This window comes from Hetaerina americana, unplaced genomic scaffold (genome assembly GCF_022747635.1).
Source record: "Hetaerina americana unplaced genomic scaffold, ioHetAmer1.1.p SCAF_1, whole genome shotgun sequence".
NCBI lineage: Eukaryota > Metazoa > Arthropoda > Insecta > Odonata > Calopterygidae > Hetaerina > Hetaerina americana.
Genome location: NW_027286069.1, coordinates 89,534,227 through 89,558,270, shown reverse-complemented (window position 1 = coordinate 89,558,270; position 24,044 = coordinate 89,534,227). Strand labels below are relative to the sequence as shown.

General features: G+C 35.5%; 2 protein-coding genes across 2 annotated transcripts; both read left to right on the top strand.

Moving 5' to 3' along the window:
• The first annotated feature begins 4,578 nt into the window (after positions 1-4,578).
• eEF2 (eukaryotic translation elongation factor 2) lies at positions 4,579-11,163 on the top strand. The gene is made up of 18 exons (XM_071592798.1): positions 4,579-4,685; positions 5,193-5,407; positions 5,507-5,700; positions 5,789-5,997; positions 6,084-6,208; positions 6,291-6,399; positions 6,563-6,676; positions 6,835-6,981; positions 7,062-7,163; positions 7,245-7,383; positions 9,193-9,360; positions 9,444-9,553; positions 9,641-9,820; positions 9,897-10,106; positions 10,197-10,379; positions 10,469-10,601; positions 10,674-10,798; positions 10,879-11,163. Exons 1-18 carry the CDS (start codon positions 4,683-4,685, stop codon positions 10,945-10,947), a joined length of 2,535 nt encoding a protein of 844 aa, XP_071448899.1. The 5' UTR covers positions 4,579-4,682; the 3' UTR covers positions 10,948-11,163.
• Positions 11,164-11,462: 299 nt separating this feature from the next.
• LOC139694305 (F-box only protein 33-like) lies at positions 11,463-23,525 on the top strand. The gene is made up of 7 exons (XM_071592787.1): positions 11,463-11,887; positions 12,047-12,281; positions 12,360-12,520; positions 12,594-12,714; positions 12,826-13,003; positions 13,128-13,258; positions 19,347-23,525. The coding sequence occupies exons 1-7, from the start codon at positions 11,484-11,486 to the stop codon at positions 19,479-19,481; spliced, it is 1,365 nt and encodes a 454-aa protein (XP_071448888.1). The 5' UTR covers positions 11,463-11,483; the 3' UTR covers positions 19,482-23,525.
• Positions 23,526-24,044: the final 519 nt, after the last annotated feature.

The window sequence follows — 24,044 nt, the reverse complement described above, 5'->3', positions numbered from 1 at the left end:
ACATAACATGCTAATGCTAAGCTAGAGGGTTTAAATCCTGCCTTAGGTATATAATCTAAATTTTAGGGTAGTTCCACTTTTTCTTGAATTACCTTAAATACACTTCAACTAGTCATCCACATGGCATTCAAAGGCACACATTTCAAAGTACAAATGTGTATTGTCACAGAAGACTGAGATGACAAGGCCACAGGAAACTGAATAGAATGAACTTTTATAGTTATTTAATGACATTGGCAACTGGTCATGCCCATTGTTGGCATTTTATACAGGCTTACAGATTTTGAACCTCATAAATGAAAAAGAAACACTTTGTTCCAATCCACCACTTTATTTCAGGTACGACTAGTTGCGATGCTACGGCGTCATCATCAGGTACCTGAGGATGACGCCGTAGCATCACAACTAGTCGTACCTGAAATAAAGTGGTGGATTGGAACAAAGTGTTTCTTTTTCATTTATTAAAATGAACTTCCACAAAGTTGAGGCTGAAACTATTGAGATAATTTGAACCTCATGTTCACCGGCTTGAACTGCAGACAATATTCGTTTTATCATACCTCACCTTTTTGGTCTACTGTCTCCCTTATAACACTGAAGTTTCTCAACTGCCCAATGAATTTATTTCTTCCCACTACCCATTATCTCATCACCTCCCTCAACAACTTCCCAAATGAAATGATTTACTTCACACTTGGAATGCACCACTCAATACAATATCATTTATTAGCCGACAAAATATTTTACACAATATTTTTAATGGATGTTTTAATGATAACAACGAATAATGCAATTCTTTTTTATTCATGTTACTCTACACGCATCAGTCACAGTAAAATGTTCCGAACAGTAACAGACCTCAAGCATTCTGACTTATAAAAACCTAATAATTGAAAACATCTGACAAATAAATGCTTGTCATAGGCAGAAAAAGCGGCAGTATTTATGGAAGTGAGACTTAGGGTGATGCAAATATCTGAATATACCAATATCATCTAAATGTGGTAGGAATAAGGTACTTGAGGAATGTTTTTGGTAAATATCTGAGATGGGGTGACGTATGAGTCCGTCATTTGAAATGTGAATTGGATTTGCCAGTTATACGAAAAAATAAATTAAGTATGCTCCACTAGTTTTGTCATGTTGTGAGAATCGATAGCAGTCAGCTCAACAGGCAGATATATAAGTGCATTGAAAGGAAGGGGTAGACAGAGATAAGTAATGGGTAAATATGGTTGAAGAGCCACTCACAGCAAGCAATATTAAAGTGTCAGGAATAGAAGAGCATGCATGGCATACAGTATTTATGGAGGTATATAAGGATAGAGCAGTATGAAAGATAGGTGTACCTGTGCTTCTGATTTGGAGAGAGGAGTCACAGTTTTGTTATGTTTAAATAATATAATATCATTACTAGTACCTACATAATAAATTAATCATTACTTAGCTCTGAAAACATTCCATATCTGTTAATTTCTTTTAAAATACCTATTCTTTTCCTTCCTCTACCTCACTTTACCAAAATTCTTCTCTCTACGTATTGCAGTCTTTAACATCCCTATGCCTCAAAGTATCTCCTGCATACACTTATCCTGCCTTCTTCAAATTTCTTCCTTGTCTCTCTCCCCCACCATACTGAGACTTAATCATCTTTTTTTCTTTCCGTGCTTTTTATTTTTTCCATTCTTCTCCTCTCCTACACCTCAAGGGACTTAGATAAATAAATAATAAAGCTTTTACTAACCTTTTATTTACATCGTTACTTAAGGAGCCTTTCATCAATGTAGTCATCTTCTAATATACCACCACTCTGATCACCCAAATCATAACATTTGCCAATTACGTGAATGGTTCTACCTTTCTAGTTTGTGTCCCTCAATGTTAAACTTGGTCTTTGAATTTCTTAGGAACTTCATTACATATATTTATTTCTTATGATTAAATCTGATCCTATAAGAACCTATCAAACTTATTCTGTAATGACCTAGGTAATGATTGTCTAGACTGGCTAACTAATACTTGCTCATTCACATCTGATTTAAAGAGTTCCCCACCTATTTTCTCTCCAGTCTTTCGCCTGTCTCCTTCATAATTTCCTCTGAATTTAACCATATGGAAAATAATGGGTAGCAATGGGCATCCCTATCTTACTCCCTTGCCTAGTTCTGTCAATTCAGACTCTTCATCCAAACTTATGCAGTCTTGAGACATGAAGAGGTTATGGATAAGATGTCTATCCTACAAGTCTAAACCTATTTTCAGAAAAATATTGTATAATGCACATATTTTTTACAACTCTTGTATTTTTTTATTTCTAGTTAAAAATCAGTTATAAAACAAGGTGTAGATATCTCGTGTTGCTCACCGAAAATTAGCAGTAAATGTTTCGACACTGCAAATTTGTCCTTCAATAAATTGTTTTTGTTTACCATACAGCTTTTCTAAAAAACTAATGCCAGAAAAAAGGTAGTATGAAGTGCCTGTCATAAATTATTAATGGTTTCAAATCTTCTATTAATGGATCAAATAATACTAATTTTGATGTATTTTTTATTTTCTTCTTGGAAAATAAGAATAAATTATTTTGTGACCATGATCCCTTTTGAATCTGCCAATAATGGAAGGTAGAAAGTTTTCTGAAAAACCAAAGTATTTTTGGGTTAGCCTACCCCGAAAGAGAGAGGAGTGAAGAGTATGTACTGATATAATAAATATATAAAACTGAAATAGGAGGATACTAATTACTTTAAGTTAAGACACTAATAAATGTAAGGCCTTACCACCCAACATTTTTACTGGTGATAAGCCTGTTTCCCAATGAAGAGGGCAAACCCTGATTTGCTATTAGTGGCATTAGTAAATTTTGAGACATTTCAACACGATCACTTATCATAGGTTCTAATAATGAAACACACAAATGGTGATCCAATACTAATGAATCTATTTTCTATCTTTAAAGATATTCACTCAGCTACTCTTAACCATTCTATTAAAGTTTACCCATGGATGATACTGATTCAGTATCTATACACATCAGTAGTTTTAATGGAATAAAAGTTGTATTCTCATTGAGAGTTTGAAGGAAAACATGAGCTTTTCCTCATCTACCCCAAGAATATATGTTCATGAGCTAAATACAAATGAAATTCATCAGCTAAGTCATACCTGTCATAATTTTCGCCATTACAGTCATTCCCATACCACCAGCACAACCATTTAACGCACCATTCAGTACCTATTTTCTCAAAAATTAGCTTTAAATTGGTGCTTCTGGGACTTATTATCCCTTGAATTATTTGTAATTTGGATGTTTGTTTTTGCAGTGTTCATCTTCCTCACTTCTTCTCCTAACAAATGTATCCCAACACAAAAATTACATGAGTTTAATTTTACGCCACTTCAGGGTTCTTGGCGTGGGTGCAACAGGTCTGTTTTGAAAAGATCTCAACTGCGTAAATTGGGTAGTGGGTGACTCGTGTTCGCATTTTATTTCCTGGAAAAGGACACTAGTTCGATTTGAAAAAGTTGCTTTTGGTCTCCTGAATACCAAACCAAGAACTAACAATCAGTATTTCATTTCAGGGGCCAAAGCTTGAAAAAAGAAACTTGATTAGGGCTTTAATGGTTGACACCTCAAGTCAGTTTATGGTCTATCCCCATTCCTCTCATCTCTATTCTGTAGAAGTTAGTTTTCTCCCACTTGCAACATACACCTCAATACGCACAGAAGCTTTGAATTTATCTTTTCGATTGATAAATATTTATTGTTTTGTCTTTTTGATAATTTCAATATATGTCTACGGCTAAAATGACAAGCATTCAGTTTAAAAACCCATGTAATGTTCTGAATCACACCTTACTATACTAAATAAATTATCGAATTGCAATTTAATATGGTGCGGTATTTTCCAGATGGGAACTTCACAGTTAATGTCAATGTGTTAGAAAAACCCAATACATTGAAAGTTTCATACGCGAAAAAGCATGTTTATTTCACCAGTAAAAATGCGAATCTGAAAAGAAAATTGAGTTAGTCCAATATTTCACAAACGAGGGAGATCAAGGAGACCGCAACTTCTGCCTTCTTTATGTATCATAACACAACTGTTCGTCAGCTTTTAAAATGATTCATCTTTCTTTGAGGTATGGGCAAATGCTCAAGGGAGTAACAATGTTGATGATCAATTAACTAGAGGATTAAAAATACGTTATTCTGGTTTTTCTTATTCAATTAATATTTGACTTAGACATTAAGTAATTATCGTTATTATACATAAAATGTAGACCCGGCCACAAAATTGTTGCTTCTTGTAACTACATCACATTCTCGCTACCCACAAATATGACAGTTTGAAACCTACATTTGATATTCTAGCTTTCTAAATTGTAATATAACCATGAAAAACTGCTTTTCTCTAGATGAACAATTAATTCTTCGTATTAAACAAACCTCAACGTAAGTACACGTAACTCAATACTTCGAATGCTAACGTTCAACCTTTTGTCAATAGTTTGAAGACTGTCCGCTTTTCCGCGAAAGCGCTGAATACATGTCATGAATGTCGTATTGAAGCGCTAGCGCATCGGAAAATACGTACCTCCTTTCTGTCCTTTCCTAGGGAGTCCGCCATTGTTGCCGTGGTATCTTTTGCAGCGGAGGAAGAAATCGGCAAACATCCAAAATGGTAAGGCATATATTTAATTTTACTCATCCGTTTTTGATGTATTGCTTATCTAATATGCCATTTGCTTCGTTTCATTGCCGTTAATTAATACTGTAAGGTTTTAAACTAAAATTTTAAACTTGACGTCAGGACCTCGTTTTCTGTAAGTGCCATGCGAGTTGAGTATTGACTTGCTTACGTGGGTTATGTTCAGATTAAAATTGTGACTTCTGGTTCTCGAAGTAGCATTTTTATTGTTCGAAATGGTAATTTTGGCACTCGTGACACGGACTTTATAAATAAATATTTATTTGAATAATTATTTTAAATGCAATATGCTCTAAATTTGATTTTCGTTATTGATTCTCTCAGGTCTACTATTTGTATCTAGTCTGACGTTAATCTCTTTTAGTTTGTCTAAAATCTCCTTAAACTTGCTCTAAATAGGTCCTGAAGTTCTGTCGTGCAATTATTGTTCGTTGTAAGTTCGTCGGTATACATAAGAATAATTGTCAATTGCTTTCGCAGGTGAACTTCACTGTAGATGAAATACGTGTCATGATGGACAAAAAGCGTAATATACGAAATATGTCCGTCATAGCTCACGTTGATCATGGGAAATCTACACTGACAGACTCCCTGGTATCGAAAGCTGGCATTATTGCTAGTGCCAAAGCTGGAGAGACCCGATTCACTGACACCCGTAAAGATGAACAAGAACGGTGCATTACCATCAAATCCACGTGAGTACGGCAATGAACTTGAAAATAGCGACCATACGGACCAATGCGTATGGTCACATACGGCCGAACGTCGTGGCTAATTTCTCTAAAATCTTTCAGGGCCATTTCGATGTATTTCGAACTTGAGGATAAGGATTGTGTCTTTATTACCAACCCTGATCAGCGAGACAAGGGAGAAAAGGGTTTCTTAATCAATCTCATAGATTCTCCGGGTCACGTTGACTTTTCCAGTGAAGTTACTGCTGCTCTTCGTGTGACAGATGGAGCCCTTGTTGTTGTAGATTGCGTTTCTGGTACGTTTAACGCCAAAATACTAGCCTTTCTGATCTGAAATAATCTTATAATAAATGGAACTTTAGATTATTATAATTTTAATTTTAGGTGTGTGTGTGCAAACTGAAACTGTTCTTAGACAAGCCATTGCTGAAAGGATCAAGCCTGTTTTATTTATGAACAAAATGGACCGAGCATTGTTAGAATTACAACTAGAACAAGAGGATTTATATCAAACTTTCCAAAGAATTGTAGAAAACGTGAACGTTATCATCGCCACCTACAGCGATGACAGTGGTCCAATGGGAGAAGTTCGGGTGTGTATACATTTCTAGTGGTTCATTCCAGTAATGGATTTTATAGTTTGACTATTTCGTAATACGCTTTTCTCGAAATTTATCAGGTTGATCCTAGTCGTGGAAGTGTTGGCTTTGGATCTGGCCTTCATGGATGGGCCTTCACTTTGAAGCAGTTTGCTGAGATGTATGCTGAAAAATTTAAGATTGACGTCGTCAAACTAATGAACCGGTATGTTCGGTGTTTAATTGATTTTATTTCGTGTATGTATTTTGACTCTTAAACGTGAATGTGAAACTATCCCCTTTCTCAGACTTTGGGGTGAGAGCTTCTTCAACACCAATACGAAGAAATGGGCCAAGCAAAAGGACGATGAAAACAAAAGATCTTTCAGTTTATACGTTTTGGACCCCATATATAAGGTCAGTTTGAAGCTTGACCTACTTATATTTGGTCCTGTGATGAATATCTTCTACAGACCTGTTCTGATTATTTCGTGTAGTATATTAATTTAACTGATTCACCTTAGAGTTGTTGTTCGTTTTGAATTATTAAATTAGTCTGATACTAGCTTGTTCTGTATAGGTATTTGATGCAATTATGAACTACAAGAAAGATCAAGTAACCAGTCTTCTGACTAAGCTAAACATTGAGTTGAAAGGTGATGACAAGGATAAGGATGGAAAGGCGCTTCTTAAGGTTTGTGCAAAAATTGTGAAAATATATATATGATCAATGATGATCCAACCACAGACCTGTTCTGAAGATCTGACGACACTAGTTAACCTGAACAACAAATGTCACAAGATTGACTACACTGTGGTGGCATGTTATTTTAATTGCTTTTGTCATTTTAGGTTGTCATGCGCACTTGGCTTCCAGCTGGAGAAGCTCTTCTTCAGATGATAGCCATTCATTTGCCATCTCCTGTCGTGGCTCAGAAATACAGAATGGAAATGCTTTATGAGGGTCCTCATGATGATGAAGCTGCTATTGGTGTCAAGGTATAAATGGTATTACATTTGGCGTAATTTCGTTTTTTAAAGGGTGCAATTTTTAACGTTTTTGAAAAAATTTATTACAGAACTGTGATCCCAATGCCCCATTGATGATGTACATCTCCAAAATGGTCCCCACTTCAGACAAGGGTAGATTCTATGCATTTGGACGTGTCTTTTCTGGAAAGGTAATAATCGTTACTGCCTGTCTGTTTTTTCTTGTTCAATGCCTGTTTTGTTACTAATATTTTAATATCCCGTTTGAATAGGTCGCCACCGGAATGAAGGCAAGGATCATGGGACCAAATTTCACTCCTGGCAAAAAGGAGGATTTGTATGAAAAAGCCATTCAGAGAACTATCCTCATGATGGGCCGTTACGTTGAAGCCATTGAAGATGTGCCTAGTGGTAATGATTTTTTTTTCGAGTGGCAGCATTTCACTTGATTCACCCTGATTTTGTAGATTTCTATTGTATCATTTAATTAGAATAATCATTTCCGTGAAGGAATTACGATAAAATATTATTCATCTTCAGTTGCCAGGGATGAAAAAGGTGTAATGTCAATTGGAGACAAGTCTTCACTGACAGGAGCGCTGTTTTTCTTACTTGTACTGTATCTTTGTAAAAAAATCTTCTTGGACTCTTTCCCAAAAGTGGGAAAACGGTCACATTCTGCAGTGATGGCTGATAGTTTCTTAAATTCTAATCAGTTTGACCTCTTCAACCTAATGGCATGAGGGCATGACCATGTCTCTGGGTATAGTGGCATAGGCTGAGGTACTAAGTTCAATAGGAATGATCTATTGGTTGCAACTGCTTTTCACAGGAAAAGGTGATAGCACACTTCCTATAATCTCTCCATTGCCCATTAATATCCTCATGAGAGCATGCGTAAAAGATGTGCATTTTTAGATAAGATTTAGATTTGAGTGACATTTCCCTTATGTCTGTTTCTCTTGATTTACTGTTGTTGGATGCATTATTGCAAAGGGCGTCAAAGCATCCCCATTTGTTAAAGATAAACTGTTGTACTAAATTTTACATTTAGAAATCGCCCAATGACCAAGCTCGGCAATTAGGACTTCGTTACTGAAAGGTGACCCAACCCATCATTCTTTAAATCATTGACATTTTGGATCTCTTCGGCCCCATATCAGCTGAATAATTTATGGATTACATTAGATCATTGTGTATGATGGGAAAAATTCGTGGAAAGAGAAATTATTACTGTTGAAATGACTGTATGTTAATTATTTAATGATTATAAATAATTATAATTGAACAGTTCATGTTTTTTATGTAGGTGGAAAGAGGAAACAAACGTTTTTATTCTATTCATATTAAGAGCAACTAGTTTCATTTATCATTTAAGTTAATTAGTACATTTTTCATGAAGCATGTAGTTTGCCTTTCAATTTTTAACTATGTTAATCATTTATTTACCTGAAATGGAAAGTTTAATGATAACCATCTATGTTGTAACTGTACTTTTCACATTTGTGCATTTTGACATATTGACTTAATTCTCTGTAATGTTCCCAATGAGGTATTCATTATTTATTTTCTGTCTTGTAAAAGTTGAACCACATTACATCTGTACAGTGTAACTGTCCTAGTCAAACAGTTCTATTACTGCTTTAATCTCTGGGAGAGGTGGGACATGAAGTGTACACCAAATTGGTAGGCGAGGAACATGACATACAAAGCTGCCCACTCCCCATTATTATGAGCTATTCCATGGCCTAGACTCTAAAAACATTTTATAAATTAATGCTTAATTAACTCTTCATACTAAGTACTTTATTGTTTATGGTAATGTGTTGAAAGTTATAGTTAGTTTAGTGTTTTAAAGTTTCTACATCATATTTTAGAATCCATCAAACCTGCAACACTCGTTGATTTCTGGTCACCATATGTGAATGATAGTGGTTGTCTATCTTCCTGTGAATCTAAATAAAGTTAAATTTAATCTCAATATGAAGAATTTCCACCAAGTGACACTAGAAAATTTTTTAAATTTAAATTTTATGTATTTTTTAAATTCCATTGGTAATTCAAACGCCCTTGGGTATTTGTAATGACATAATCTTGTGACCAAACCATCCAGATTGAACATTTCATTGAAATAATTTCTGCAGGAAAAAATTATTTATCACTAATTTTGGCAGACTGCATGGTGTATTGTTCTAATGCTAATATTTTCTCTTGAAATAGGTAACATTTGTGGGCTGGTTGGTGTCGATCAATTCTTGGTCAAAACTGGTACCATTACAACATTCAAGGATGCCCACAACATGAGAGTGATGAAGTTCAGTGTGTCTCCTGTTGTGCGTGTTGCTGTGGAACCCAAGAATCCTGCTGATTTGCCTAAGCTTGTTGAAGGTAATCTATTGTTTAAGATAAGGCTATGCAAGTATAAGCTGCCTTGGTGAAAATATTGTTCATGGAAACATTTATATTTACAGGTTTGAAAAGATTGGCCAAGTCTGATCCTATGGTACAGTGTATCATTGAAGAATCTGGTGAGCACATCATTGCTGGAGCTGGTGAACTCCACTTGGAGATCTGTTTGAAGGTATGTTCTGATCTGCTCTGCAACCATTTTTCCAAATGACTTGGATATAAAGGTTTCTCCATTGTTAACACTCAATAACATTTTCAGGATCTTGAGGAAGACCATGCTTGTATCCCAATCAAGAAATCTGATCCAGTTGTGTCTTACCGTGAAACTGTTTCCGAGGAATCTGACCAAATGTGTCTCTCTAAATCACCTAATAAACATAACAGACTCTTCATGAAGGCTGTCCCCATGCCTGATGGATTACCTGAAGATATTGACAAGGCAATTATTATTATTATTTAATCTTCGCATTCCATTCTTTGGAATTTTGGTGCTAATTTATGCCAATTTCCTACAGGGTGAAGTCAATCCACGTGATGACTTTAAAAGCCGTGCACGTTACCTTGGTGAGAAGTATGACTATGATGTGACTGAAGCACGTAAGATATGGGGCTTTGGACCTGATGGAACTGGGCCGAATATTTTGATTGATTGCACAAAAGGTGTTCAGTACCTCAATGAAATTAAGGATTCGGTTGTGGCTGGATTCCAATGGGCTACTAAGGAGGTTGGTTGTGAGATAAAATGTTAATAAGTTGCATTACATTTTTCTACTCTTGTACATTTCTAACCTTACCTTTCATGCTTATTTTTTAAGGGTGTGCTGTCTGAGGAAAATTTGAGAGGTGTAAGATTCAACATTTATGATGTGACATTGCACGCAGATGCTATTCACAGGGGAGGTGGCCAAATCATTCCAACCACACGTAGGTGTCTGTATGCTTGCATCCTGACAGCACAGCCACGTTTGATGGAACCTGTATACTTGTGTGAAGTTCAGGTAATCATTATCTCCCCAATTTCCATGTGTACTTGTTTATTTGAAATTGTTTTGATACAGCATTATTGATGTTTAAATTTTATTTCCAGTGTCCGGAGGTGGCTGTAGGTGGTATCTATGGTGTGTTGAATAGACGACGTGGGCATGTATTTGAAGAAATGCAAGTTGCTGGAACTCCAATGTTTGTAGTTAAGGCATACCTTCCTGTCAATGAATCATTTGGTAGGTAACTGAAATACTGTGACCATCTAATGTCTCGAGTTTTGTGTACTAATTCTGCTGTGTTGTTTTTAGGGTTCACTGCTGATCTCCGCAGTAATACAGGAGGGCAGGCATTCCCACAGTGTGTGTTTGACCACTGGCAAGTTCTTCCTGGTGATCCATTGGAAGTTAGCACAAGACCATACAATGTTGTACAGGTAAGTTTTTTTTATTTAGTGCTTTTTCAGCATTCCATTTTTCCAAGAAGTGGTACTAATGGTTTCAATTTCCTTTGCAGGAAACAAGAAAGAGGAAGGGGTTGAAGGAGGGCTTACCTGATTTAGCTCAATATCTTGATAAATTGTAAACGGTTGATTGTATAAACTATTTAATAAGGTATACACCCAGATGAGGGAAGGGGTTTAAAAATTCGTTTTTTTTTGGCAACGGCCACATTAACATCATGTGGATTTTATTTTTTTTATTATTATAGGTGATGAAGGTTACTGTATAAATTGAGCTGCTTGAAACAGCGTTATGCAGCATGTATCAATGTCATGCCTGAATAAATTGTAAAAGAATATTTTGTAATTTCTTGTCTGCGTTCCTATCCCAGAACCCTCTTTGAAATAATCTGTATTTAAGAAAACTAAAAAGTATAAGCCTACGCATTCTAGGTGGCGCTCTTTGATGTACGCTGAAATATTTAGATTACGATAGCAATTATTGCTGCGATTAAAAAAAATTGAAACAAGAAAAAAAGGGGAAACTGAAATAAATGTGCCGTCAGTTGTGACGTGACATTTCGGTACGTTGTAGGAGCGCTTTAGCGACGTGCTTTTGTTTCTGCTGCAATGACGTAAAGGCTGGCTCTCGGTCAAAGACAATTTAGCCAGTAAGATAATGGACATACTGCATGGATGTTGGGAAAACCTTCCGAGCGTAATATTGTTGGAAATATTTTCATATTTGTCCCATGAAGATAAAATTAGAGCTTCATCAGTATGTCGGCAATGGAGATGTACCTTATTTCACTCCACATTTTTGCGAAGTATTCATTTCAAAGCAAGAACTGAGGATCTTAACAGCTTAGCTCGAACGCGTTATCTGTCTAGCTGTTTTGCAAAGAAATTGCGCAATGCCATTGTTAGCTTGGATTCGCTAAATCCTCTTTGTGTACGAGAAGTTGCTCGAGTACTGCAGAAGTTAAGTGAAAATTCTTTTGTGCGTAGGTTAATATTAAAACCAAGCCATTGTCGATTTGAATGCCCTGGCATTGAGCGAGAGAAACTCCATTTTATTGAAAGGTAACCTTGTTATAGTGTTATATCTTTTGTCACCTAGGTATAAGTACGTGTATATTTATACACGTTTGAGCATTTTACGTAGCTTGTTACTGTATAAACCTTTTGTGTTTCGTTAGTTATTGTTGCCATGCAAGTAATTACTTACATTATACCTTACAGGAACATCATTTCTCCACTAAAAACTATAATTAAACACAGTCGAGAATTAGAAGCTCTTAGTTTGGGTTGCTCGGAAGAGTTGGCCACTTATTCTTGTATATTATTGAATCTCCTGGGCCGTTTCCAATCTCGTTCGCTGCGACAACTTCATTTAGCTTCAGTTAAAGATGATCCCAATAACTATATCATTCTTGACCTGGATTATACGCTGTTCCAACCATTTCACATGCTCCAGGTAGTTTTCAGATTTGAAAATATTTTCTGACTGCAATTGAATTGGTTTGGGATTATCTCGTAATTCATTTCCTCGAAGGTGCTGAGCCTCGACTATGACTACGTCAGTGACAGCCTCTTGGAAATATTTACCAAGCCTTCAAATGGTGGGCTCAAATGTCTCATTATTCACGTGCATGGAATAACGAAGCACCATCCGAACACTTCAAATCAAGCGTGGTCATTATTTTGTCAGTACAAGTAAGTATGATAATTATATTTGAATGTACCCATAATATTTTATAAATTAACTATGTTTTTTATCCCGTATCAGTCCCCTTTGTGAGCTTCGGTTGACTTTGATTCATTCATATGATGCTGTGGAGATTCTTCACTCAGATATTTTAAGGCCTAGAATGCCCCTCACCCATCTTAAAGCATTCTTTTGTGAACAGGTATGTGATGTCAAATCAATAACTCTTATTAAATAATATTGTTATGGTTGATAGGTTTTGGATAATACGAAGCCGTACTTACAGCGTTTGCCCATATGACATCTATTGCAGGTAAATTTGGCTACGTTAAATTTGCTCTCGGTGTGGTATTACAAGACACTACGCTCTGTTTGGTGGGTGGATTCTTTTCCTTCAGCACTGTTAATTGATGCAGTAAATGAGGGCCAACCAGATCCACTGGTTATGGCTGCGTGGAGATGCACACACCTCGAGGAATTGGTGTTACTGGGTAAATATAGGAATTATTTACAGCCCCTGCAATTTTGCTAATGTTGCTACACATTACATGCTTTTCTTGAATTATTGTCACATGCTTTTGGTCTGAATAAAAATCGATTTTTTTGTTTTTAAAGGTTACAGATGCTATGACGCTGACCTAGTAGCTATAGCAAGACTTAGGGGCCCCAAGTTGAAGAGGTTGGATGTCACAGAGGAGGACATAGTGGATTTCTTGGAATGTGAAAGCTTTATAGACTTGCAATACGTGAGTTCATATCATTTTTCAATTGTGAATGGATGCCTTGAAAGGATATGCTTCCCAACATCTATTATTTTTTTAATAAGGCAAAGAGGTGCACAGACAGAATCTGCCAACTTCTTTATTTGAGAGAAATTTTGAATAACTTCATAATCTTAAGTTGTTTTGAGTTGTGAAATATTTTGAATGAGCAGAGATTGAGCACTAACCTGTGGTAGTAGTATCTTGCAGGCCATTATTATTGTGTGGAGCACATGACACTGATATGAATATTATTTTTATGATTTTAAACCTGCTTATATTTGAACGCATCAAAAAAATTGTCAGCATGAGACAATGACATGTTCAAAGCCATCAAGGTTTTAGCACGGTAAAAATTCAACAATACATCAGCCATTATAACCCTAATTTGAAAATCAATTTTCATGAAATGTCGTAAGCAATTTCAAACAATTATACAATCATGTTGTTATGTATCTGCTTGTACACACAACTAAACAAGATGGAGAAACTAAACTTCCAAGTGAATAGATTTTATACTCTTAATTAGTTAGTTTCCCGGAAGTCAGTCAATGGCAGTGGATCACGCACTAGAAGTAGTCGTACTTAAAGCATGAATTTCTCTCATACCAGGCACAGCTTGTGGTTGATATTTTTTGGCATTTAAAAACAGCCCAGGGCCATGAAAGTATTTCAATATAGAAGTAGTATTGACACAGCAGTCTTCAAACTTTGAAGAATTTTAGGTCAGTGATTTCAAGCATTAGATTAGCACAAATCATGGGTAGCACAGAGTATGGGTAAACTTTATTAGAGCAGGCACTCAATTAAGCACTTCAGCTGAACAATGCTCGACAATGATGAGCTTCAAATAGTTAAAATTGGTTAGTTATAATTTAAAGGAATGAAAAGTCTTTTGGTTTTCCATTACCTGATTTACACTATACTTAATGGGAAAATAGTGTTGTGCACCACTTGCACCTTCTATTCTCACTCCCTGGAATAGTGGTGATGTACATGATTGCCATTTTTCACCTTTTAAAAAAGAATTCAATTGGGAAGATACTCTGGTATGTTTGTTATGGCATTCTGCCTGATTGTGATTATTCCTTCATCATCCTTAGAGTGGGAGACTTGACCATTTAAGGAATGGCAGGCATATAAGTACATGTGAGAAAGAAGAGCGATTGAGTCTTTTAGTTACGTTCAGCGTAATCATAAGTTGCAAATAGAAGAAAATTGAATTGGCCATAGAGGGATACACTTCAGAGTGAGAACAATTGAACACAAAGGTTGTTTGACAAAACTCTTAGTTGGCGAAGCATTTATTATAGAGGTCACACTCTTTTGAGTTTCGACTAGAGTTACTCCATGAGGAAAAAGTCTTCCTTCTGTGAAAACAGAAGACAAACACTTTTATGGAATGACTAGTGATGCCATTTCACGCAACTGATGCTATAATAGCATCTTTCGCTTCCATTTAGCGAATAGTAATGGGTGCCATAGTTAGGAAATAACCCCCTAGAGGACCATTGTGATAAAATAATACTCCTGGCTTGTCTCTTCCACTTTCATAAACCTCTTAATCACAACGGCTTGTGGCATGGATAACCCCTCTTACTGTGCCCCTAAAGCTGTGACATCCCACTCTTTCTTACCCTTACCTTTCCTTCATCCATAGGCTTTTAAATACTGGAACCTAGAAAAAGTTTACTAGTCTGTTTCTGAGGGGAGGAATCTTAGTTGTCGAAATTAATTAATTTTTCATCTATGTTCCAAAATCAGAAAGGTTTTCCGTTGTTACAGGGGGAAGTCAAGTGAAAACTGAACACCCATCATAATACACAGTCCATGTGAAAGGTGGCAAGACCATTGTTATGTATTGATACTGCTCTCGCTGTGGTAGGAGAACAGCATAGTGACAACTCACATGCACATGTAGTTTTTGGGTTATGTCCTTGTTGGTCTGCAGGCTGCTCTAATGTGTTCGTCCAACTGGGGAAATGGAAGCAAGCAAAGAGGAGCAGATAGGTGTGGTTTAGATTTTGTTGGCTGAGGATGAGTGGCATAGGAGATTCTGATAAGGGTGTACACTGCAAGATGCACGCTCAGGACAGGCCCATCAAGCCTGTTGTTGTGATAGGGTAGATTGATGGCCTTATCCGGGAACCCTTCAACATCCTCTGTACAGCCCAGATATTTCACATTTTTGGCTACCTAAAGAAAAGCATTCGTTGACATTGGTTTCATTCACACAAGGTAGTGCAGGAGTGGGTGCGGTTGTGGATCAATCAGTGACCTACCTCTTTCTGCAAAACTGGAATTGATCATCTTGTCTCCCTGTGAGATAAATGTATCAGAGCGTTTGGTCATTACTTTCAAATGAAACCATTCCACGGTCACGTTGTTGTGGGCGTTCAGTTTCCCTTTGATTGCCCCTCGTGAATTGGAATATTAACATGAAATAACGAGGAGGGGAATCACTAACACCCATGCCCTAGGTGTAGGAAAACCCACCTTGGTGGGAATTGAACCTGCAATACCTAGATTAGCTGGCACTAACTTAAACCCTGCTGCCACAAGACCCATTGTCAATGAACCTTTTAGGAGGAAATTTGCAAGATTTGTAATTCATTTTTTCATGAACAAATACTACTATTTTTGCCTGATGCCTTTGTGTGAAGCTAAGTAAATTCTTCTAGCCAATGATAAGAAAACTTAAAAAAAAAGCTCCCATAACGTCGGTTCAGTCAGCCAGTGCAACGTGGAGAGGTAAGGGCTTGACAGAGAGAAGAGGTCAGTGCAGAAGCACTGTTCTATATCATATCATTTCCCCGATGAGTGTGCATAAGTGGCATAGGAGATTCCAAGAAGGGTGTGCATCTTTACAAGACGTACATGCCCATTGAGCCATCACCTGTAATGTGATAGGGTGGTTTGAGATTCACTTAAAATCAAACAGTGCTTCTGTACTCATGTTTTCTTGCCGTCAAGCACTTAACGATCCCCATTGATGGCCACCAGCTGACCAAAATAACATTATTGAAGCTTTCTCAAGTTTTCTTATTGTTGGATAAAGGAATTCACTTAACTTAACATTCACAGCCAATAGCTCACATGCCTTCTTTGATACCATTGTATTTAAAAACCACTTAATTAAATTGCAACTAAAATTCATGAGTAATTCCAGGCAGTGCTCCTGGTCATAGAGTACAAAGTACTAAAGGAATAAACAACACTTGCTAAATGAAATATACTTTACTTCAAAGTATTTCAACTAGGATAAAATAAGAAAACTAAGTGCATAAGTATATTTTCCATCAATACCAATAGTACCAAATGTTATTAGATGGTCGAAGTAAAAAAAATAGTATTAGTTGTATCCTATATAAGTAGGCAAGGGCTTGGATCCATTGAAACCTTGATTCCCATTAGATTGCTGAAGATTAGCTGTGTTGATCCTTGACTGAGGTAGAATGGGTGACGTCCATACCTTTACTATGGGGCTTCTGTTTCCCGTCTGTCTGTGTCATGCAGGTTAAACATTAGATGGCGCAATGCCTGGAGCTTTTGTCAAAAGAGGACCCTAACCAACAATCAACCTTTTGTCAGTGCACAAAACTCCAGCATATTGAGAAACAAGAAAGAGTAGTAGCTGAATAACCATTTAAATGGGAATTTCTTTTGAAATTATCTTTGAAAATTTGTTAGGTAATTAAATGTTTTTTTAATATCAAAACAATGTTGTTCACAACCGGACATGAACTGAAAAACTAGATAACTTTGGATAATAATAAAATTCAACTTGCAGAGTAAAACTTCCATAACATTTCTGCCTAGCCAAGCGTATAGAAATACCGGATAAATTCATGAGAGTGAAAAAGGCTCACTTTTTCCCATAAAGTACATCAACCTAAGCATACAGTGTATTTTCCCCATTGGTAATGGTCAGGTCTGGGAATTTCGAATCATGACTTGCTGGGAGTGCCGGAAAGTGTTGTCAGGCTTCGATGACAATGTTTTTTGACGTACAAAACTGCTCCATATCACAGTTTCATTGGCCTTTTTCTTAATAACCTTACTTAACATCCGTAGGACCTAAACTTATTATATGAATAAAGGCTGGAATTTCCTTATTCTGTTCACCATTTACAGTATCTCAGGAAAATAATTTATCCATGGATTTTTAGTACTTTTTTGACTCTGTTGATGTTGTTCCTGACAGCTTATCCTTATTAATGAAGCAAATTTCAAATCAATTCTTCTCTGGGGAAAAAAAGAATTTATAAGGAAAATAGCATATTTTATGTTAAACATTTTAAGAGGAGATAAATTCAAGATGGTTCCTTCTTTTCTTCTTGCCAAGGTGCATAGAAAAATTTTAATTGACTTGAATAATGTAATATGTTACCATCGATTTTTAAATGCTCTCCCCATCTTTGACTTAAAAGAAGAACCCCAAAGGACAAAGAAATGTGCTTGCTACAACAGATTTTTTTATCCAATTTAATGTGCTTTAAAATATTTATTGCTTAGTTTTTACCAATTATTCCCTTTCCCTGCATGTGAAACATTTGGTCATTGTATTGATGCTCAGGTTTTAAAAATAGCTTCTTCAATTTTGTTGTCTCAGGCGTAACTTGGTGGAATTTGCATAACGTATTGAAATGTAATGAAATAATTGACTTTGTAATTCCACACACTTTATTTAAAAACACGACCAGGTTTCGACGTTGAACGTCATCATCAGGACCTGATGATGACGTTCAACGTCGAAACCTGGTCGTGTTTTTAAATAAAGTGTGTGGAATTACAAAGTCAATTATTTCATTACATTTCAATATGTTCTTCAATTTTAGTTCATAGTTAAGATATTCCCTGGTGAAACCAATGGTGATGCTTGGGTAAGTGATGATAGTAATAATGTATATTTTTCTCATGGCTTAGGGTTTCATTCCTGGTAATATATACAGATAAGGCTTGTCAGGTATTTGCAAAATATATCCATTGATGTCATTGTGTAGCATACAAAATACTCAAAGGAAATGGTATATAAATTTTCTATGACAAACAAATGGTATATAAACTTTTCAGCCTTGTATGTATTCTTCAAAATCTTGTGTTCTTAATAGAAAGCTCTTTTCTCATAAGATAGAACAACAGCTTACACATTTTGTCACCTAAATTAGAATGTGAATTGCCGGTGCAATGAAAGAAGTTTATACTTTTTAGGATTAATTGTCATGTCCTCTTAACATATATTAAGGATAATAGTTGGCAATCTGAGCAGAAAAATGTCAGCTTTCAACAATATTCTGTTTTTTAATGATATTTCAAAGGTTATAACATTATAGCTCGTAGAATACAAAATCTCCACCAACACTTCCACATTTGTACATTGCTGAATGCTCTCTTGTTACATGATTACAGTGCAAGCCTTACATACTGATCATACTTGTTGAATTAAGGCACTTTGAAATATTGTGGTTACCATTGAAGAAATAGCTGGTCCATGATTCAATTTTGTGGGATCAGAGTAATAAATGTTATCAAAACGATTTCTGTCAATCCGTTAAATGAAAATCTCAAAAAAATAGTCTTTCGAAAACAGCTAGGAAAAAACCTCTACCAAATTACTTATCTATCCCTAATGACTGTTGGTAGCCTTCCCGTAATAACTACTGTTACTTAGTCCCAAATCCTTAATGTGAGAATTCTGATAAATCATGATGATTAAGTATGTATAAAAATTAAAATTTGTTTTTCTTATAATGAGACTGTAAAAGTATTTGTATGAATTTAAGGCTGTGGAGTAATTATTATACCAAACAATCAATCTGTCTTAGCCACTCACAAATACAGAGCATTCATCTACTTTCCTAATTGCTGGGAACAATTTTTGTTGTCTGCTTAAAGCTAATGGTTAGATGGATTGCTCAGTTAACTGGCATAATTTTATAAATATATTAAACCACAGTGATCCTAGATGGGGAACACCAGAAGTTAGATTCATGCGGTTCATACTAGATACTGTATCCATCTAATGGAAGAGAACTTACTAATTTCATTCTGGGCATCTTTTCTTCTTTTGCAGGAAGTAAGCCAAGCACTGAAGCGTAATTGGCAGCCAATCTCTTCAGAAAATTTGCATGACGTGATTCACAAGCCCTCAGTTGGAGATTCAGATGAATTCATTCTTCCAGTTGTTTTGCAAGATCAAGATTGGTGAATTCTCTAATTTAACTAAATTATTTGTAAGAAATATTATAGTCTTTGTGTTTTTTTTTTCAAAATTTTCTTGTAAGTTTAGAGCTGGTTATATTTAAGCAAGCATAAGAATTAATTTTACCAAGTTATCCTTCTTTGTTAACTTCAGTCTAAATTTAGGTTATTTGCAATGCAAGCTTTGGGAAAGTTCTTGCCTCATAAGATTATAGCGAGCACAATTAGGTCATTTTATCTTTTGTGCATTTCTTTTAATTTGTTAATCAAATCACTGGTGCTTAATTGTGCATTCACATGCGAGGTCACCTCATACACATAAACACATTTTCAGTACAGATATTAACAGAATATATTATTGGAAAAACCTCTGTAAATATCTGTAGGATGAAGGGGTTTGGCATACCTGATTTTTTTTTGCGTACTCTTCAGAGAATGTGATCGTGACAGACGTTCAAAGTATTAGATATAATCGTTTAGGGGCTGACTGAAGTTTTGAATGCTTCGAATTTATTGATGTGATCTTTTTTGTAAATTTTACATGTTTAGTGTAGGCTTCCTAATTTAGTCTGTGATACTCCTGGGCATGAATTAAGTCCCTTGAGAGTCTGTTATCCTATGAGAAGTTTATGTAACTTGTCAACAGACTTGTTTAGCTCTAATAGTTGGAAGCAGAAATGTTTTTATTTTCCCATCGTAAACTAAACCTTAAAACCATTGGTATAATCCTTTGGTACCGAATATATACATACACATATATATATATATATTTAAAATCATCTCATAATACCATGGACAAATGGCCCGTTTGATGAAAGTTTTGGCATTAATCCCATATTTAAGAGACATCCAAGATATGGTTAAAAGTATAAGATTTTACACCAGTTAACCTGTTATTTTCCATCAGAGATTTCTATTGTCTTGGAGATAGTCATACAGAGAGATATATGACTGGTGCTGTGTACCATAAAAAAAATCTGATTTTTATAAGTATAGTGCTAAATGACAAATGGTATTGGGGTTTGTAGGCTGTGATAAACGAAAGGTGAAGTTAAAATTGTGGACATCTTTTTAAGTACGGGTCCCTGGGATGACAGAGAACTTGAACCCAGATAATAATTTATGTCCAGTTTAGAAAAGCAGATCGGGAGTAAACTGATCAAGGTACTTATAGGATGTATACATTGTACAGGCTGGTCCCTGTTGTAATAGTTTGTTTTAGCCCATGAAAGAGTGCGCACACTCCATCAAAATGTTGAACAACTGAAATAGTATTATGTTCCTACAGTATGGTCCACCCAGATAAAAGACCTGCATTTGTGTAGATAACGTCATTACAGAGGGTTTTATTTTTTTTACCAACTTTTATGTAGTCATCATTCCAAGGGGATATCCTTTTTATAAAATATTTTATTCTAATTGTTTATATCTTCACACAATGGATAGTTAATCCAACAAAGACACTAGTCGTGTGATGAAATAGGTTTTTCCCTGTTTCTCAGAGGAATGAAAGGCTAAAATATTTATCCCTAAATATAAAAGTCAACTAAGCATTATGGCTTTGCAAAGAAGCACTGTCACTAATCATTGAGCTATTAGTGTTATTTTTAAAGCAGGTGTGTCTGTGTGATATTTGTATTACAGAACCTTTATTTTGTATTCAATTGGAAGCTAATATCTATACAAGAAATGGCCTACAATGAAAGAATGAGTTTTGGCAATGCATTTATGAAATCAGTCGAGGTTGAATGTGGCCCTGCTGGTGATGGTGTTTCTGAGTAGAGCTTAGATTAAGAGTTGAAACTCTAATAATAAATAACCCAAGATTTTTAATGAGAAATGGATTTTCTAAATGAGGAGTTTTGCTCAAAGTTCTCATTAATCCAAAGAGCAAAAGTAAATGAGACGCTGTTGAAAATGCATAAGTGAACAACCTCTTTACATCAATCCCCATCATTCCAGTCCAAAGATACGGGTATACTAAGAAGTAGGTGGTCTTGGGAAGATAATCACAAAAGATTAGTAACAACAGAATGATAGAATATATTTAAAGCATAAAAATGAGCACTTGGTTTTATTAAGGTGCCATCGGTGCTCTCAAAGAGAAATCCCCTGTTAAAAGAATGAATGTGGTGCGTTCGAAGTGCTGAACAGTTATTCAAGGGAATGATTGTAAGTCAAACTTAACTAAAAGCATGGTTTTAAGATGGCTGAATGTAATACAAGTTTTATATAGTTTTTTTACATCAAGGAAACTAAGAAATGACCACTTTTAACTGGTTTCCAAAAGCGTGTGGTAAGCAATTTATGGCTGAAATTTCCAAGGACTGCAATCGGACTCGGTCAGTCTGCTCTCCAGTCATATAATATATTCCTGGTCAGTGAAACTATGTATTTCAATGTGTGTAAAAGAACATAGGGTGATAGTGTTTTTTGAACTACAGAGGTAGCCCAACTTTGAACATGCCTTACAAACATTGATTGAAATTCAATGAGATTGTTACTGAAAATGCATATGTATAAATCTACGAAAACCGTTGGGGAATATTTATTTTATTTTTATTTACCTCATCAGGGTTTGCTGTTGAATTTCTGGTAATATCAGATAGTTAACAGTTATGCACCTCATAGATGTACGCTTAATCAACTTGTGGCTGAGACGCCATTAGCATCTCTAAAGGAGATTTTAATATTTTGGGGCATATTTAAAGATTGGAAAACTTGACTATTCAAATTTATTTATTCTTAGTGTGTTTATTTAGAAAATAAAATGCCTCCTCAAAATTAGGCCTTTTTCACGCATGGAATAATGGTTAACAAAATATTGAGGAATTGATTCCATGATACTCATTTTACATGCAGTTAATACTGGGTGTTTATTTTTTCTAAGGCAAGTTTGCTTATAAATGGCTACTTTGGGCTTCCAACGCAAATAGTTGGTCAAAGTTATAAAATGCCACCTCAAACAAATGAAACATCAGGGAGTCAAACAAGGACACCTGGTTGATGATCTGGAGTGCTTGCTATGCAAGTGACTTACCCAAGTTTCCCTTATTCAAACAAAACCCTTTATTCCATCGACTCCTTTTAATCTCCACCACGTGGGGGGATGTTGAGCAGCTTTAACACTCGGGACAATTTTCGCTGGAGAGGTTCCATCCAGGTTGTGAGTAGGTTGGGAAATCAAATGGGCACCCTAATTTCATTTCTGGAGTGCCAAATGAGATCTCAGACAGAACATAGGGCTTTGGCACTATTGTGCTTTAGAGGTTTTGTAACCTGGGATTGTATTTGTTTTTGAAGTCATAACACAATGGCTCATGAAAAACTTTACTATTAACACATTTACACAGGCAAAAAGATTCATTTCACCCGAATCCTGCTTTGCAAGAACAATTTTGATGACATACTTAAAAGAAATGTCATTGAGGTTTGACCTCATTTTTCAATTTTAGAAAGTTGATCGGTATTGCAAAGATATTATAGGTGGTGGGCAAGTCGCATTTGAAACTTTTTTTTCCATTTAATAATAATATATATATATATCAGTAGAAAATTATAAAGTGCTGGGTTTAGAGTTTTTCATTTGGTATGCATAAGCTATGTTGAAAATTTGAGTAGTTAATGTGAACTTATAGCCAATGTGGCATTTCTCAGTTCACTAAACTATATGCTGTAGTTACATATACTCAACCATGCATTCCTGTTCATTTGCAACACATATATATTGAAAATTTTGCTGTAGTTTTGTGAAAACCGACAAAATAAAATTAAATATTTTGATGTAGCGTTTCGTATCTACTGTGATGCATATCCATGTAGTATATTTTTGGTTTGATATTAAAAGTGCAAATTATTTTCAATTGTATCAAAGTCATTTATGCTTTCATGAATTAATGGTGTTGCTCTCTTTCAGAAGAATCTGTGTAAATCCTTTTGTAACATGTTTAAAATTTGTAGTTGACATATTTGACTGGAGTATGTATACATATGCACAATTGTGCTTTACTGTTACTATCTACAGTGTGAACAAATAAGTTAATAAATTGTAGACCAGAATTGCATTTTTCATTGACAAAGATCTTTTGAAATAACTAAATTTTGATGAAGTAATTGTTTTATGAGAAGTATGTTGGTCTTGAGGTATTGACATGGTTTAAGTATGACATCTTAATGGCATTAAAATGTTGAAATTGCCATGAGTAGGAAGCATGATGTAACATAAGTTAATTGACGAATAACTTTTCAAAATGAAGCATCAATAGGTATAGTCATCATCCAGTGCTTAAGAAAGGGGTTCAGTACCAATAGGGTCAAGGTGTGAAGGTTCTGAGCTGAAGTGCTTTGTGTAAATCCTGTATCCATCAAGAGTTTAGCATTATTTATCCAAGGGATAAAAAATTCCGGAATAGACCAAATCAAAATCCACAGGTGTATCAACATTTTAAGTATGGTAAATACTAGATGGGTACAATAGTGAAGATTTTTTTGTTCCATTGCCACAATTGTTGTGCCGTAATGGTAAGATGGTGTTTGTTGGTAAAATGGTTTTTTCTTGACCATAATTAGG

What these genes read in the sequence shown, in the direction of transcription:
- eEF2 (XM_071592798.1), top strand. An exon ending in GTCGTCAAACTAATGAACCG is followed by an intron (nt 6,209 to 6,290) that starts GTATGTTCGGTG and finishes CCCCTTTCTCAG; the next exon opens with ACTTTGGGGTGAGAGCTTCT. An exon ending in TCCAATGGGCTACTAAGGAG is followed by an intron (nt 10,107 to 10,196) that starts GTTGGTTGTGAG and finishes TTATTTTTTAAG; the next exon opens with GGTGTGCTGTCTGAGGAAAA.
- LOC139694305 (XM_071592787.1), top strand. Translation starts at nt 11,484, where the DNA reads ATGGACATACTGCATGGATGTTGGGAAAACCTTCCGAGCGTAATATTG. An exon ending in AAGCATTCTTTTGTGAACAG is followed by an intron (nt 12,715 to 12,825) that starts GTATGTGATGTC and finishes CATCTATTGCAG; the next exon opens with GTAAATTTGGCTACGTTAAA. An exon ending in CGAGGAATTGGTGTTACTGG is followed by an intron (nt 13,004 to 13,127) that starts GTAAATATAGGA and finishes TTGTTTTTAAAG; the next exon opens with GTTACAGATGCTATGACGCT.